This window comes from Serinus canaria, chromosome 3 (assembly GCF_022539315.1).
Source record: "Serinus canaria isolate serCan28SL12 chromosome 3, serCan2020, whole genome shotgun sequence".
NCBI lineage: Eukaryota > Metazoa > Chordata > Aves > Passeriformes > Fringillidae > Serinus > Serinus canaria.
Window position 1 is genome coordinate 49671051 of NC_066316.1, and position 13921 is coordinate 49684971.

At 46.9% G+C, this 13921-nt stretch overlaps 1 protein-coding gene across 1 annotated transcript; it reads left to right on the plus strand.

The window, feature by feature from the left end:
• Positions 1 to 3149: 3149 nt before the first annotated feature.
• Positions 3150 to 8520, plus strand: SLC35D3 (solute carrier family 35 member D3). Its single transcript, XM_030236558.2, has 2 exons — positions 3150 to 3585; positions 4744 to 8520. The coding sequence occupies exons 1-2, from the start codon at positions 3150 to 3152 to the stop codon at positions 5571 to 5573; spliced, it is 1266 nt and encodes a 421-aa protein (XP_030092418.1). The 3' UTR covers positions 5574 to 8520.
• The last annotated feature ends 5401 nt before the right edge of the window (positions 8521 to 13921 follow it).

The window sequence follows — 13921 nt, forward strand, 5'->3', positions numbered from 1 at the left end:
TCCCCGATTAAGAAATGTTGTTGAAAAAGTAAATGCCATGAAAGATACTGAGAGTATCTTCTAAGAAGAATATCATAACCATGGTTTATTTAATGTATGAATACTGGGTGATGGTCACATTTTTCCCCTGTACTGGTAGAGACCATACTTTATGCAACTTTTCCTAGCTTTGTGCCCCATCAGATCTTCATTTTCATAAAGGAAAGCTATTTTAAATTATTCTTTGTGTCTGCTTGTGCAGAGTATGTGTCAGTGGTGAAGTGATCTCTTTCTTCTAGCCAAATACAGTGCTGGCCTCAAATTTTGCTGCATAAGCAGGCTGTACTGTGCCTTTCAGTAGTACTGGTCAGCTGTGCTCAGGGTCATGGAGTGGGGAATGGACACAACTCTACACAGTTCTTCCCTGATAGACCTAATGGTTGCATTAGACTCTAATTAAGGCAAATTTTCCATTAAACATTTTATAGAGGTCTTGAACATTTTCATCCAAGAAGCCATTATAAAAAATTTATGCCCTTGGGAAGACACCAATTTGCTGCATTTTTGTTTTCCTCTCACCTGTAGCTAGGTGAAATGCAGAAGTGAGCATAATTTCCTTTAAACAACGAGAGTTAAGGTATCATAATCATCTCATTAGGGAAAGGAACCACAGAGCCATTCATTGCTATGAACTGTCCCACTGCCAGGCCAAAATTTAACAGAGTTAATGTATGAACTGAGCAGCCACTGTTCCCTCACATGAACAGCCATTGTGGGGAAAGTTCCTTCACTGCCGAGTCACCTCTGATGATATCTCCCTGTTGCTTTATTCAATTCCTCCCCAGTAAAGAGCAGGAGAATGTTTTGTGTGACTGTGGAATGGTGGAAAGGCAGTGGAAGACTAGTACTGAACCTGGCCTCAATCCATGTTGAGAAAAGGGTGGCTTGGCAAGGGACAACAGCTTCCTCTCCACCTTCCTTTCCCACCTATAGACAGGAGTACCATGAGAGATATTGCAAGAGAAGCTGCCCTTATAGTACAGGTGAGTTCCAAAAGATAGGATTTGGCATTTGAACACTTGACTTTCCAAACTGAGCATGGGTGCAGCTGCTCTTTGAATTCTCCATTTAGTTCTGGGCCCCACGATTTAAGGGGGATGTGAAGGTCCTTGAATGCATCCAGAAGTGTACCTCAAAGCTGGAGAAAGGGCTGGAAGGCGTATCCTGTGAGGAGAGGCTGCGGGCTTTGGGCTTGTCTAGTTTGGAGCAAAGGAGACTGAGAGGAAACATGATTACTTTCTGATGCTTCCCAGGGAGGGCAAGAGGATCAGGAACTGCTGATCTCTTCCCCTTGGGACTCAAGTGGTAAGATGTGTGGGAATGGTTCAGAGATGCACCAGAGGAGGTTTAGACTGGACATCCAGAAGCATTTCTTTACTAAGGAGGCATTCAAATACAAACAGGCTTCCTAGAGAGGTGGTCAATGTCCCAAGCTTGTCAGTGTTTCAAGAGGCATTTGGAGAATGCCCTTAACAATATGATTTAATTTCTGCTCAGCCCTGAACTGGTCAGGCAGTTGGACTAGTATGATCATTCTACAGTCCTGACAAATGAAATAGTCTATTAAAATTTTTGTTTCTGATACATTTGTTTTGTGTTTCATTCAAGGAAATATTTAGCCCCCAAAGCAATTTTTCAGCTTGATACTCTGCAATGTCAGAGATTCACTTCTCTAGTGATAATTTCACTGGGGAGGTGACAAAATTGTTTCTGACAGAGGATACACTCAGGTATAGTCCAAATTACTACAGTATTTCCAGAAAGCACAGTCTGATGTTTTTCCATCTGCACTTACCTGGCAGAAAGAGTTGTTTTTATCCCATGTGCAAACACTGTCAAGGTGATCCACACTTCTTTAAATTATGTTGCATGTGGGCTTGGGGTGAGTCCAAATAGAGGCTGATGTAAATGTATTGGCACTTTTCTCCAGTGGGTTCTGACACCAGGCTTGGTCTCCAGTACCTATGGTTTCTTTTCCTGCATTACCAGTTTTCATCTCCAGACACTCATTCTTTATGCGTACCTTGTTTCATTTTATAAACCTTGCCCTGTCTCCTTTACCCTGCCTGTCCTGATGAGAGAAATCAATGGATGATTATAAGGCAGCTCTGAGTAAAGGTATAGTTTTTCCTTCCCTTGTGTTGCCTGACACCGCAGGAGAGTGGTGGAGGGGACTGGCTGCCCGAGAGAGCTGCTTTTGCTCTGCCTTTTCCTTAGAATCCATATCGTCTATTGCCATCTCCTGTTAAAACTTTCATCTGTAAAGTCGAGAGAAGCGATCAGCTTATTTAAGCTTTACCCGGCTTTAGAACATCACTTTTGAAAGCTATGTGACAACCAGTTTTTGGTGACTTCTCAAGGCAATTCCCTCTGCTAGAACCCTGCTTTTCTTAGCAGCAGATCCCGTCTCTGCCGTTCGCAGCCCGATAAGCCGAGGAAGCAGGGGGGGAGTGGGAGGGATGCTGCAGGCAGGCTCGATAGATGCTTTTTTCCCGGGAGGCCGGATACTTTTGGGGAGTAGGAGAAGCGGTACTCCCTGCTTGGGAAAGCGCGGACCTGCACTGATCTCCCCGCTGCGGGAGACGTGGGGCTTCCCACGGCTTTTCCAACATTATTTTCGGGCCGTTGGCACTCGGCTGCGGAGCTGCGGGCGCCCCGCGGCTTTCCCCGGCACGGAAAGCATCTGAGTGCCCGCTCCCGCTGCCCGTCCTCCTGCACCCGAGCAGGGTCGGGAGGGCTTGCGGACAGCGAGAGGCTTCCCATCCCCGCTGAGCCGGGCGTGCTCCGGGGGACACCGCGGGACGAACCTGGAAACACGAGGGGCGGGGGAGGCCGGATGGGGGACACCGAGAGCGGCGACGCAGACACACTGGGGATGGCGTGGGGACACACCGGGGGCGGGGAGGGGACGCGGATAGGAGGGGAGACACGCTGGGGGCGGCGCGGGGGGGACACGTCGGGGGCGGTGGCCGCCCTGCCGGGAGCGCGTCCTGCCTCCTCCCGCCCCCTGCCTCCGCTCGTCCCCGTCCCCCCGCGCCGCCGCCGCCGCGGCGGGTGGCCGGGCGGGCGGCAGAGCCGGGGGCCCGGCGGCGGGGCCGTGCGCGGGCAGGATGCTCCGGTGGCGGGGCCGGGCGCGGGGCGTCGCGGTGGCGGTGGCGCACGGGCTGTGCTCGGGCTCGCTGAACATCCTGCTGAAGTTCCTGCTGGCCCGCTACCACTTCGCCTTCCTGACGCTGCTGCAGTGCCTCAGCAGCGCGGCGGCGGCGCTGGGGCTGGAGGCGCTGCGGCGGAGGGGGCTGGCGGCGCTGCCGCCCTTCGGGCCCCGCCTGGCGCGCCCCTTCGCCGCCGTGGCCGCCCTGGCCACCCTGCAGTCCACCCTCACCCTCTGGTCGCTGCGCGGCCTCAGCCTCCCCATGTATGTCGTCTTCAAGCGCTGCCTGCCCCTCGTCACCCTGGTCACCGGCGCTCTGGTGCTCCGCGACGGCATGCCTTCGCCCGGCGTCCTCGTCGCCGTGCTCATCACCACCTGCGGCGCCGCGCTGGCCGGTGAGCGCGACCGCGACCGCACCGAGGGGACGGGGCGGGACGGGACCGGACGGGACCAGACGGGACCGGACGGGACGGGCGGCAGCAGCGGTAGCCGCTCCCTCCGGGCTTCGAGTGCCGAACGGGAAGCGCAGCGCCAGGCCGGGGAGAAAGACGCGAAGATACGGGGGGCGTGCAGTCCTGGGGGACAGCTGCGACCCCACGGAGGCAGATGCAGCTTCACGGGCGGGCAGGTGCACTTGAGGGGTGGATGCAGCTCAGCTCTGACTGGCACATTCTTGCAGGGCTCGGTACGATCTTTGGAGATAGGTGCATCCTTATGGGGGCCGGTGTAGGAGCAGCTGCAAGCTTATTGCAACCTTACTAGGGAAGGTGCAACCTTATGGAGGGAAGTGTAGTCTTATGGCAGGTGGGTGAATCTACAGAGGTAGATGTAATGTTCTGAGAGCAGCTGCAAGCCCATGGGACAGCTGCTGCCTTGCTGGGGTAAGTGTGATCTTGTAAGTGCAGGTGCAAGCTTAGGGGTGAGCCACAGCTCCCTGCGGCCAGAAGCACCCGTGTTGCTGTCCAGCCGAGGTGTAGGTGGGGTGGGAGACAAAGCTGGCACTTTGTGGCCCGACAGCACCCCTGGGCTGGGGGCTGCCTTAGGCAGCAGAGAACATGCAGAGTGTATAATTTAATCTGCAAAGAGGCTGACAAGGGGCTCGGGAGGGAGGCTGTTCCTTCAGGGATCCCGTGGGGCTCTATGGCTAGAGGGTGCAGGATGGCCAGTGGGTTGGAGGGCAGGCAGCCCAGCCGGCCAGAGCTGGCATGTGTCTGTGCTGGCAAGAGGATGCTCAGGGTTGCTCTCTCTCTGTGTGTGTGTGTGCAGTTTCAGCTACAAATCTTTCACAGTGTCTTCACAAAAGGGAGAAGGCAATCTGATTTTGGCTGTAGGATTTAGAGGGGGCATGAAAAATACTCAGTATGTTTCAAGCTTTAAAAAATGCATATGAGATTTGTTGGGAGGCAAGACTTGGACAAGCATGACAAATCCTAGGGGTTATGGAAAGTGCAATGATGCCTATTTCGTAACTATTCCTCTAGTCCAAAATGGTGCTCTCTTTCTGTCTCCTGTGCAACACCTATGCTTATTTCTCTCTGTGACTCTTGTGACAGGAGCTGGTGACCTGACTGGGGATGCTATGGGCTATGTGACAGGCGTGCTGGCCGTGCTGATACACGCTGCCTACCTGGTGCTCATTCAGAAAACCAGTGTAGACAGTGAATATGGACCCCTGACCGCTCAGTATGCCATCGCTGTTTCGGCCACCCCTTTCCTCATCATCTGCTCCTTTGCCAGCATGGATTCCATCAACGTCTGGTCCTTCCCGGGGTGGAAGGACCCTGCCATGGTATGCATCTTTATTGCTTGTGTCCTGATTAGCTGTGCCATGAACTTTACCACCCTTCACTGCACTTACATTAACTCGGCTGTGACCACCAGCTTTGTAGGGGTGGTGAAGAGCATAGCCACCATCACGGTAGGCATGGTGGCATTCAATGATGTGGAGCCCACAAAGTTATTTATAGCTGGGGTTGTGGTCAACACCTTGGGGTCTGTCATTTACTGCGTGGCCAAGTACGTTGAGACCAGGCAGCAGAGCAACTATGAGGACCTGGAGAAAGAAGCTAGAGAAGAGGAGGGGAAAAGGCAGGCTGGAGACCAAGCTCTGTTCGCCATGGAGACAATTTCCCAGGGGAAGGGGGCTGAGGAAGCAGCAGTGGAAGGATCATCCACAGGGCAGAGACAGAGTGGAGAGGAAGAGAAGGATGTCACTGAGAAATCAGCCAAGGAACTTGTGGTTCAGGGAAAATCCACCATCACACAAGAAACGAACAGAAGCTCGCTGAAAGAAGCCTATCTTGGAGTATGGAGGTTGGTGAGGGGTGCTAATTATATAAAGAAGGATTATTTGATAGAAAATGAAGAGCTACCAAACCCTTAAAAAGCAGGTTTGAAAACCTATTGTTTGAGGACAGACACCTGGTTTTCTGTACAGGGGGAAGGCAGAGCATACATTTCCACATCAATGCTTACAAATCCAAATCATTCAGGATGACTTTACCTCATTGTCAAAAAGCAAAAGATCATAGTTTGCTCATGCTTTGGGCTTGCTTTCAGCTGCTTTCAGTATGTCACTTTAGACCCACCTCAGCTGAGGTGCTGACACTCTGCTGCAGACACAGAGAGAGCTGGGTAAGGGGGAGCTGCCGGGTGCTTGCCCAGCAGCTGGGAATATGAGGGATATTAGTGCCATTGGGATACCTGGCAGTACCAGTGACACAGCAGTGGCCTATACCTTGGATTGTGTCTGGAGCCTAGTGATTTTAGCACATTTGGAGGCTCTGTCAGTGTGCTTCTGTATCTGTATCCATCCAGTTATAGGTACTCTACATAACCAATTCCTACAATATAAACTCGTATTAACTGTACTTTTTTGTGCTCCTCTGTGTCAATACAATTGCAACAGAGCTAGAGATTGTGCCACTTCAGTTATATTGGTGTAAAATTGCTCTCTTATCTGATGAAGTGAAGCCCTCCAGGCCAAGACTTGGACCTGGTTTACCTTGGGTTCTTTGTGTCTTCAGTAGAAATCTTTTAGTCTTGTGGTGGTGTACATGAAAGCAGAACCAGATCTGAGCTTCTGAGAAGCTTTGACTGGCAAAAGAAGGATGTTTTTCTATGAGCTTTAACTATATGTAGCATTTGGAATATTAGCTTGACTCAAATAAAAGAGTTTGGAAATGTTGGTATGTATTGATTGGTTGTGGGAGGGCTATAAAAATTTAGGGAGAAAGTGTGTGCCTTGTGTTATCCCTCCTTGTACCCTAAAGTCGGATGAATCAGAGCCTGGACTGGAACCCAGGTGTCCTCTCCATTCATTCTGTCACAAGCAGAGGCTGAGAGCAGAGCTGGGGACACCCACTCTGAAGCTCCCAGGTGTGCTTTTGCAGGACAGTTGTGCTACATCCTGGCCACGTGCTGGTATGTGGCTTTGTGCATATCTGCCCTCGCTGTCCCTGGCCGTGCTGTCCAGTGGAACAAAGTGAGGGCAGGCAGCAGGAGCTGCCCAGTGCTCCGGCAGATCCCACAGCCGAGTGTTTGTGGAGCGGGATGCTCAGTGTGCTCGGCACGGGGACACCCACACCCATGGCTTAGGCAGAAGCAGCTCCCCAGTGCCCAGACTGTCCCTGTCCCCATGGGCTGTGAGGGGCAGAGCTCCCTTTCCCCTTGGGAACTCAAGCGCTCGTGTGGGAAGTGGGAAGCAGGCACTCCAGTGAGGCCCCTGCTGAATATGCTAGTATTTTGTGCCACATCTCTTTAACTGAAAAGACTGTGGAAACAAATGTTTGTGTGTTTCTTCACCTGAAGATACTTGTTTGGTAGGTGGGAGTTCTTGCGTGGAACCTTTGCTCGGACTAGACAGAGAAAAGATTTGACTGTGAGTACTTCTCACCCCAAAAGGGTGCTGCAGCCATTGAGGGCACCTTGACAACAGACTGAAACAAGTTGTTACCATTTTCTGAAAAAATGAACCAAGTTTGTGGTTGTTGTTTTTAATATTGTTATTGTTGTTATTAATAATTATTTATTATTATCTATTAAGCCACTGAACTGAAAATCAGTTATTCCCACAGCCCTAATTAACCAGTGCCTGGCCCAGTGCTCTCTCCAGCTGAGCAGGCAGCATTAGCCTCACAGCGTGTTCAGACTGAAGTGAGCAATTTGCCCAGCAGGGAATATTTGCAAAACTGCTCTCTGGGGGAGCTTTAGGTTCTTGTCAATAAATGCAGGCAGAAACATCAGGTGCTGTGGCGGTGTGTTTTTGGAATGATTGCAGAAGTTGGCTGACCTGGCATCACCCATGAATTTTGAAAGAGATGGCTAAAAGGACATTTATGCTAAAAACCTAGAGCTGCTGTGCGGGGGGACAGGGAGCTCTGTACATCACATGTTATGTATAGCTTGTGTTTAAGAGGTACTGGCTGTTTGCCAAAATACGTTTACCTTCTGTTCGAGCTCCGTATGGGATCTTCTCAATAAAGGTACTATTTATTGTTTCTAGGCTAATATAATAGGGCTTTTGTTAGTTTTTCAAATGCATCCTAGACTAAAGAAGTTTGTGCCTATTACTTATAGTCTCTCTATTACTCAACTCATTGCGATATTGAACTGCATTGTAATCATACAGATGGCTGGAGAGAAGCCCACAATTCTGATCTGTCCTCACTGTGCTCGGTGTTTTCTGAACACAAAACATGTGGACCTTCTTACCACCTGGATGCCAGTCTTAGATCCCGTAGTGCACACACCGTGTTTGACACATGCTCTAGGAAGCTCTCCCTCTGGACTCTTGTTTCAGGACTTTTTCCTTTGGGGAGGTTAAATGTTTTGCCACTTACTGTTGTTAAATTATTAGTAGAAATCTGTGGAAATTCAAACAGTTTTGACTGTTAAAAAAGCTGCTGTTACAATGTTGTACATTTGCATGTATAGTCGAAATGTGATTATATTGTATTCTGTTTTTACCTGTAAATTCCCTAAATTAAACTGGGAATTTGGCAAATGCAATCCATTTTTTCAGTAACAGACACTGTCGCACAATAAAAAGAAAATACTGCCTCGTGCTGAGGTATTTTAATAGCATCAGCGGAAGACGGTAGAATGAGATGTGGGAATAAAATGCAGTGCTTTCCAAAAGCTTTCTGCTTTTCTTATTGTTGCTACTCCAGGGTGCTCATTTTTGCTTCATTTATAGTTATTCTTATGCCTTTATATCATCCAAGTTTCCTCAACATGTGACCAGACACTATAAGTAGTGTCATGGACAGAGGGACAGACAAAGGAACACAGGATTCGGAAGTGCTGGGACCTTGGTACAGCTCAAAATTTCAGTGGTTCTCAGTGGTGATTTTTTTGGTTACATATTTAAGATGATTTAATGTCACTGGTGTAGCTGTTATAACTCTAGAATTAATAAAAGTAAGATGATGCTCGTTATCAATAATTCCATTATAAAACGACAGCATTATTAAAGGACATAATATTAATTTCATTTTACAATGTTAGGTATTTGTATTATCATCTATGTCACATGGCAGCACTAAGAGATGACTTAAGCATTAATTTTTACCTGTTTGCTTTGGATGAAAGGTACATAATAAGCCTGTGGCTGAAGCTGGGTTGTGCCAGACCAGGCTGCGGTCGGTGGTTATTGCTGAATTCATCTTAGAGCTCCACACAAATGTGCCTGCAGGTTGATTAAGAGAAGGAAACCATCCTTGTTGTCAGATAATAACTGCACCTGATGCACAATGACTGCTTTGAGAATAAACAGGAATTTCAGTGTCAACACATCCTTGAGTAACACCTGCTGTAGCACTCCTAGACGTGCACGTACGCGCACATGCACGCACACAAATGCACATGCAGCAGGACTACAGAAACCAGACAGGCTATCTTTTTTGAAATGCATTCTTCTCTCTAAGAAATTAAAGAGAGGACAGTTTATTTTGAGGCAGGTACAGTTAAAATTTCTAAGGATAAAAAATTTGCATACATCACAAATCTTGTATTTGCCATCACTTCCACAGGGAAAATATGCAGCAACCTACAAAGAGCCATCTGAGAATGAAAGAAATTTTACAGTTTACTAACCAACACTTCAAACCCCTGCATATGTCCAGGGATATTTTATTACCAATGTTTAATAGCCTCTTGTAATTCTGTTAGCTGCAAAAATGTCTGTTTGCTGCAAAGATTTTAGTAGGCAAAAATGTGCAAGCCCTTCAGTTCTGGTCTCTAAATTAACATTTGAGCATTTTGCTGCTAATCCTGGTGAAGGGTTAACACCTTAATCCTCTCTGCCTGTGTCCTTTATAATTTCATGTATGTCTTTGAGGTTTCTTCTGTGTTTTTCTAACTGGAGTCTCTAAGTGCAGTGGAGGCAATCAACTCTGCTCTCAATGAGCTGCTGTATTCATGCTTCAGTTGCTTGTTGAAGGTCATCAGGAAGCTTTTCACTTCAACCCTGTTTCTGTCAGGAATTGATGAGCATGCACATGCCCTCTTTTCTCATCCTTTGCTGCTGCTGTATCTCCCAAATCTTTTTTCCAGTGTCCATCCTGAAAATCGCTGCAAGTGATGGAGGACTTGCCACAGAGGCTTCTCCTACATTTTTTTTTTCTAGAAGGACAAGGAAGGGATGGACCAGCAGGATCTTGAATGTCCAGATTGCTTCTTTCTACCTTTTTGCATGTTTCTGCCCACCAGCTCCCTGCAACCCAGATCCCTATATAGCTCAGCCCTGGCTGTGTCCCAGCTTCTCGCGGAGCTGTGCCCGGGCTGTGTCCCAGTGTCCTGTGGAGCTGGGCTGTGCACAGGCAGGTGCTGGAGTCAGGGCCCTCACTCTGCCAGACAGCCAGCACTGAAACCTGGCTGTGCCTGCCCCTGTGGAGATTTATTATGCACACAGAGCCAGGAGATCTTTTTGTAGTAACAACATTTTAAGTAATAAGGCTATAAACCTGCTGTTGAGCTAGACTCTGGTTTTTTATAGGTTGAGACTCAGGAAAGCCAGTCACTCTGGCTTTCTTCAGTGTTGGACATTGTGCTTGAACAGAAGAGAGGCAGCCTGAGGTGAAAACCCAGGTAGAGAACATGAAAACAATTCTCAAAGAAGTACATGGGATGGGGAAAATATGTGAGCTACAAATTAGGATGGATGGGGAATATGCGATAGTTTGCAGAAAAGAAAAATGTTCTTGCATAAAAAAAAAGTGACAGCATATTAGAAACCAATGGCCAAAAAGTGAGGTGAACTGCAGTGAATGCACTTGAATTTGGGCTCTGGAACAGCAGTGCACATGAAGCAGAGAGGCAGAGCGAGCAAGATGGCTGGGGGAAAGATGGCTGCATCTATTCTTTGTGGTTCCATGATTATTTTTTTTACTGGACAGTTGTAAGAAATTTTTCTCTGGGCACATTATTCTTATTAATAAGTTTATCTTTTATCAATTAAAAGCAATGCCATCTCTGTTCTCAAAATTACAGTGCTTTTTTTATTAGATGTTATTGACTTTGTTCCTGACAAAACAAGAAGATCCCAACAATTATTTACCAGAATTCAGGATTTCTCTGATGAAGAGCAATAACTTCTGAAAGACACAGAGCATTTCTTACCTGACATGGGAGTCAAATGAGGGAGAACAATGATTTGGAACTGGCCATAGTAGTAAACCAGGCAGGCTTACCAGCTGCTGTAAATAATGGGTATCATCAGTAGATGAAAACAGCTAAAGGCTGCCGTGTATATCATCATTAATTCCTCATGTCCTGAATTGCCTTAATTCTGTTAAGTGCACTTCTTGTCTTCAGAGTATCTCTGCAAATTTGTCCTTATGGTTAGTCTAATTCCAAAACATGTACACCTGGTTAAAAGGTAAAATATGGATTTTCCCTTCTGTTTCTCAAGCCACAAGCTAACCTGGTGTCTGAAGGGCAGAGAGGTTTCCTTGTCAATGCATCTTCTTGAGTGAACATTCATGAGAACAGATAAAATGTCCAACAACATATGTTGCTACAAACATACAAAAAACAGCTAAATAATTCCTTATCACAACTTTACAGGAACAAAAGTAGGTTTTCTTAAGCATAGTGGCCAAGAGGCCACTGAGTCTGATTCTTCATTCGGTATCAGAAGGCTGATGCACACAAAACACACCACAACTGAGTGCATAGCCACACAGTTTTCACCCTGGGATTTACAATATTTTCTGAAAGAAAAGAGATTGGGGAGCATTTGCCTGGAACTATGGGGGAAATTTGCTTGACTTAGGGAAGCTGGGATGCAGGTCTCTGTGAAGAATCACTGCCAAGCCAGCAACACATTTCCAGGATTCCTGAGACAGAGTTGGACTTTCAATATTGCTCAGCTTTTTTTTTTTTTTTTTTTTTTTTTTGGGGGGGGGGTGTTTTGTTGGTTTTTGGGATTAGTTTTTTTTGTTAGTTTGTCTTGTTTTTTGTTTTTTTTTTTTTTGTTAATAGATATTGTGAATGAGCAGAATAATCTGTGATACCTGGTCATGTCCTGGGGTACCTTCTGAGTGCTGAACTCTTCATCCAACACCTGGATGTTGCAGTGGGTTGATAAAACCAGTACAATTTCATTCGTATCCAGCTCTGTCATCCAACACAAGCAGAACACTTAGTTTTTCTGTCTGGGGAATCTACTTAACAGTGACTAATTATGCTTGTATACCCATAAAGATCTTTATAGGTGCTCCAAATATTCAATGCCAAAGTTTGGGAAAGAAGCTAAGCAATAGCTAACTGATGTAGAGGAGACAAATGACAGCTAGAGCTGCATTTTCACTGGAAGGTTTTGCAGAAGGAGTTTGTGTTATTTGCTACCCAAGTTTCAGGCCTTCCTAATCTTTATCTGCATCAGTGCCTTTCCTCAAAATCTGCTAATTTTGGCTGGAACCATTCTTTACTTTTCTTTCTGAAGACTTCACCTCTGCCTGTGTCCCTGTCACTGGTCAGGTAGGGCACAGCACCCAGAGTCCTGTGCCTGGCACACACCAGCAGCCAGCAGACAGAAAATGTCAGATGCCACTTTCAGGGTCAAAAATAAGGACACATTGTTCTGTACTTGAGATTCATTACAGATTAATGCTCATCATGAAAAGCATAATGAGTAAGACCTTCACAGCCAAGAAGGCTTTGCTGCATCTCTGCATTTAAAGCATGGTAAGAAAACAGAGATTATTTTTTAGTGGGGCTCCCCTTTGGGTTTTGCATAGATCCAGCATGTTGGCACATAAATTGGCAAACTTTAAAGAAAAGCTACGATGTGAACAGATTCCTAGGTGGCAATATAGAGCAGTCACAGCAGCCCTTCCTTGCCATCAGGAATGGTCTTATTGGTTGCACTAAAACATTTCTGCATTTTGTGCCTTCACCAAGCCTTCATTCATGAGGACATGAGCCTAAATAAAAGCATTTTGCTACATGAGGGGCTCACTAGTGTCTGTTGTTCCACTTCCCCAAGCCAAGGAGAGTGTTAGAGGGGGATTTTAAGATTATTTTCTATCCTGTCAAGCAGAGATCTGTGCTTGAAAATCTGCCACTCAGAATTCCAGCAATGCACAGCCAAAGAAAGAGCCCCTCTGCCCCAAATGTATTTAGTGACATTGCTGTGGCAATGCAGCTGATGGTAAAAGTGGCTGCTGCAGAAGAAAGGAGTTTCTGTCAATCTGATGTGTTCAATGACACCAGGGAAGGGCCACCAGCTGCCAGGGCCATGCTGGCACCCTCAAACACGCAGAGCTGTGACTGCAGAGGCAGCTGGAGAGTTGCTCTGGACCCTACAGCTGCGTGAGTGAGTGTTCTCCTGTGGGGTCAGGGGTTTGCCCCTTTTCCAAAGCTCCTTATTGGGACCTGACACATGAAAACCCAGTCCCTACCTGTGCAGGGTAACAGGTCAGCTCAGCTGCAAAGTGGTATCATGGCAAGGGAAAGAAATGGCACAAATTTTACCTGTGCAGTGCAGATAGGCTATTACTGCAGCAAAATTCTTCCTGTATTACATTTTTTTCCCAGGCGTAGTTCCCTCTGTGCTTCTGAAAGGAAATATGCAAATGCACTAATAGTTTTTATAGAAGAAAAGATTTATTTCAGAAGAGAGTTTCTGCAGGCAATACAATGTCTGCTGAGCTTGCAAAATCATTCAGCATAAGGAATGGATTAGGTTGGGGGCTGCCTTATTTTCATTGCCTTCAAAGTGGCTGGGAGAACGAAGATGTAAAGGTAAGGACTATGATAAAGAATGAGTTCTGTGAAGCAGCTTTGCTACAGTGAGCCTTCAAACCCATTTGAGAATGTCAGGGATTTGCCATTATTCTTGAAGCTGACTTGACAAACAATTCTGGCATCTTGACAGCTGAGCCTTAGAATAAAAAATGTCACAAATTCAATCTGCTGCTGGATGAGGAGTGGTCAGCTGATTCCCAGGGTGCAGGCAGCGCTGATCTGCCCTGCTATCGGTGAGCGCTGCTGCAATGGGATATCTAATTTAGGTAAGTGCATTTCCAGCATTAGGGTGCATCAAGTCTGATTGTGGGTGGCTGCCAGTAGAGACACACAGGATCAGTTTTGCAGATTCATGCAAAAAACTGCTCTCATTTTAACTAAAAATGCTAAGCTTGAGTAGTAATAACAAAGTATTATAAGCTATCTGGGAAGAAGGTAAGCCAAAGGAAGCAAAGAAACCTGGAGTCCTACAGACACATT

Coding starts and splice junctions, on each gene's coding strand:
- SLC35D3 (XM_030236558.2), top strand. CDS start 3,150: ATGCTCCGGTGGCGGGGCCGGGCGCGGGGCGTCGCGGTGGCGGTGGCG. Junction 3,586..4,743: donor CTGCGGCGCCGCGCTGGCCG/GTGAGCGCGACC, acceptor CTCTTGTGACAG/GAGCTGGTGACCTGACTGGG.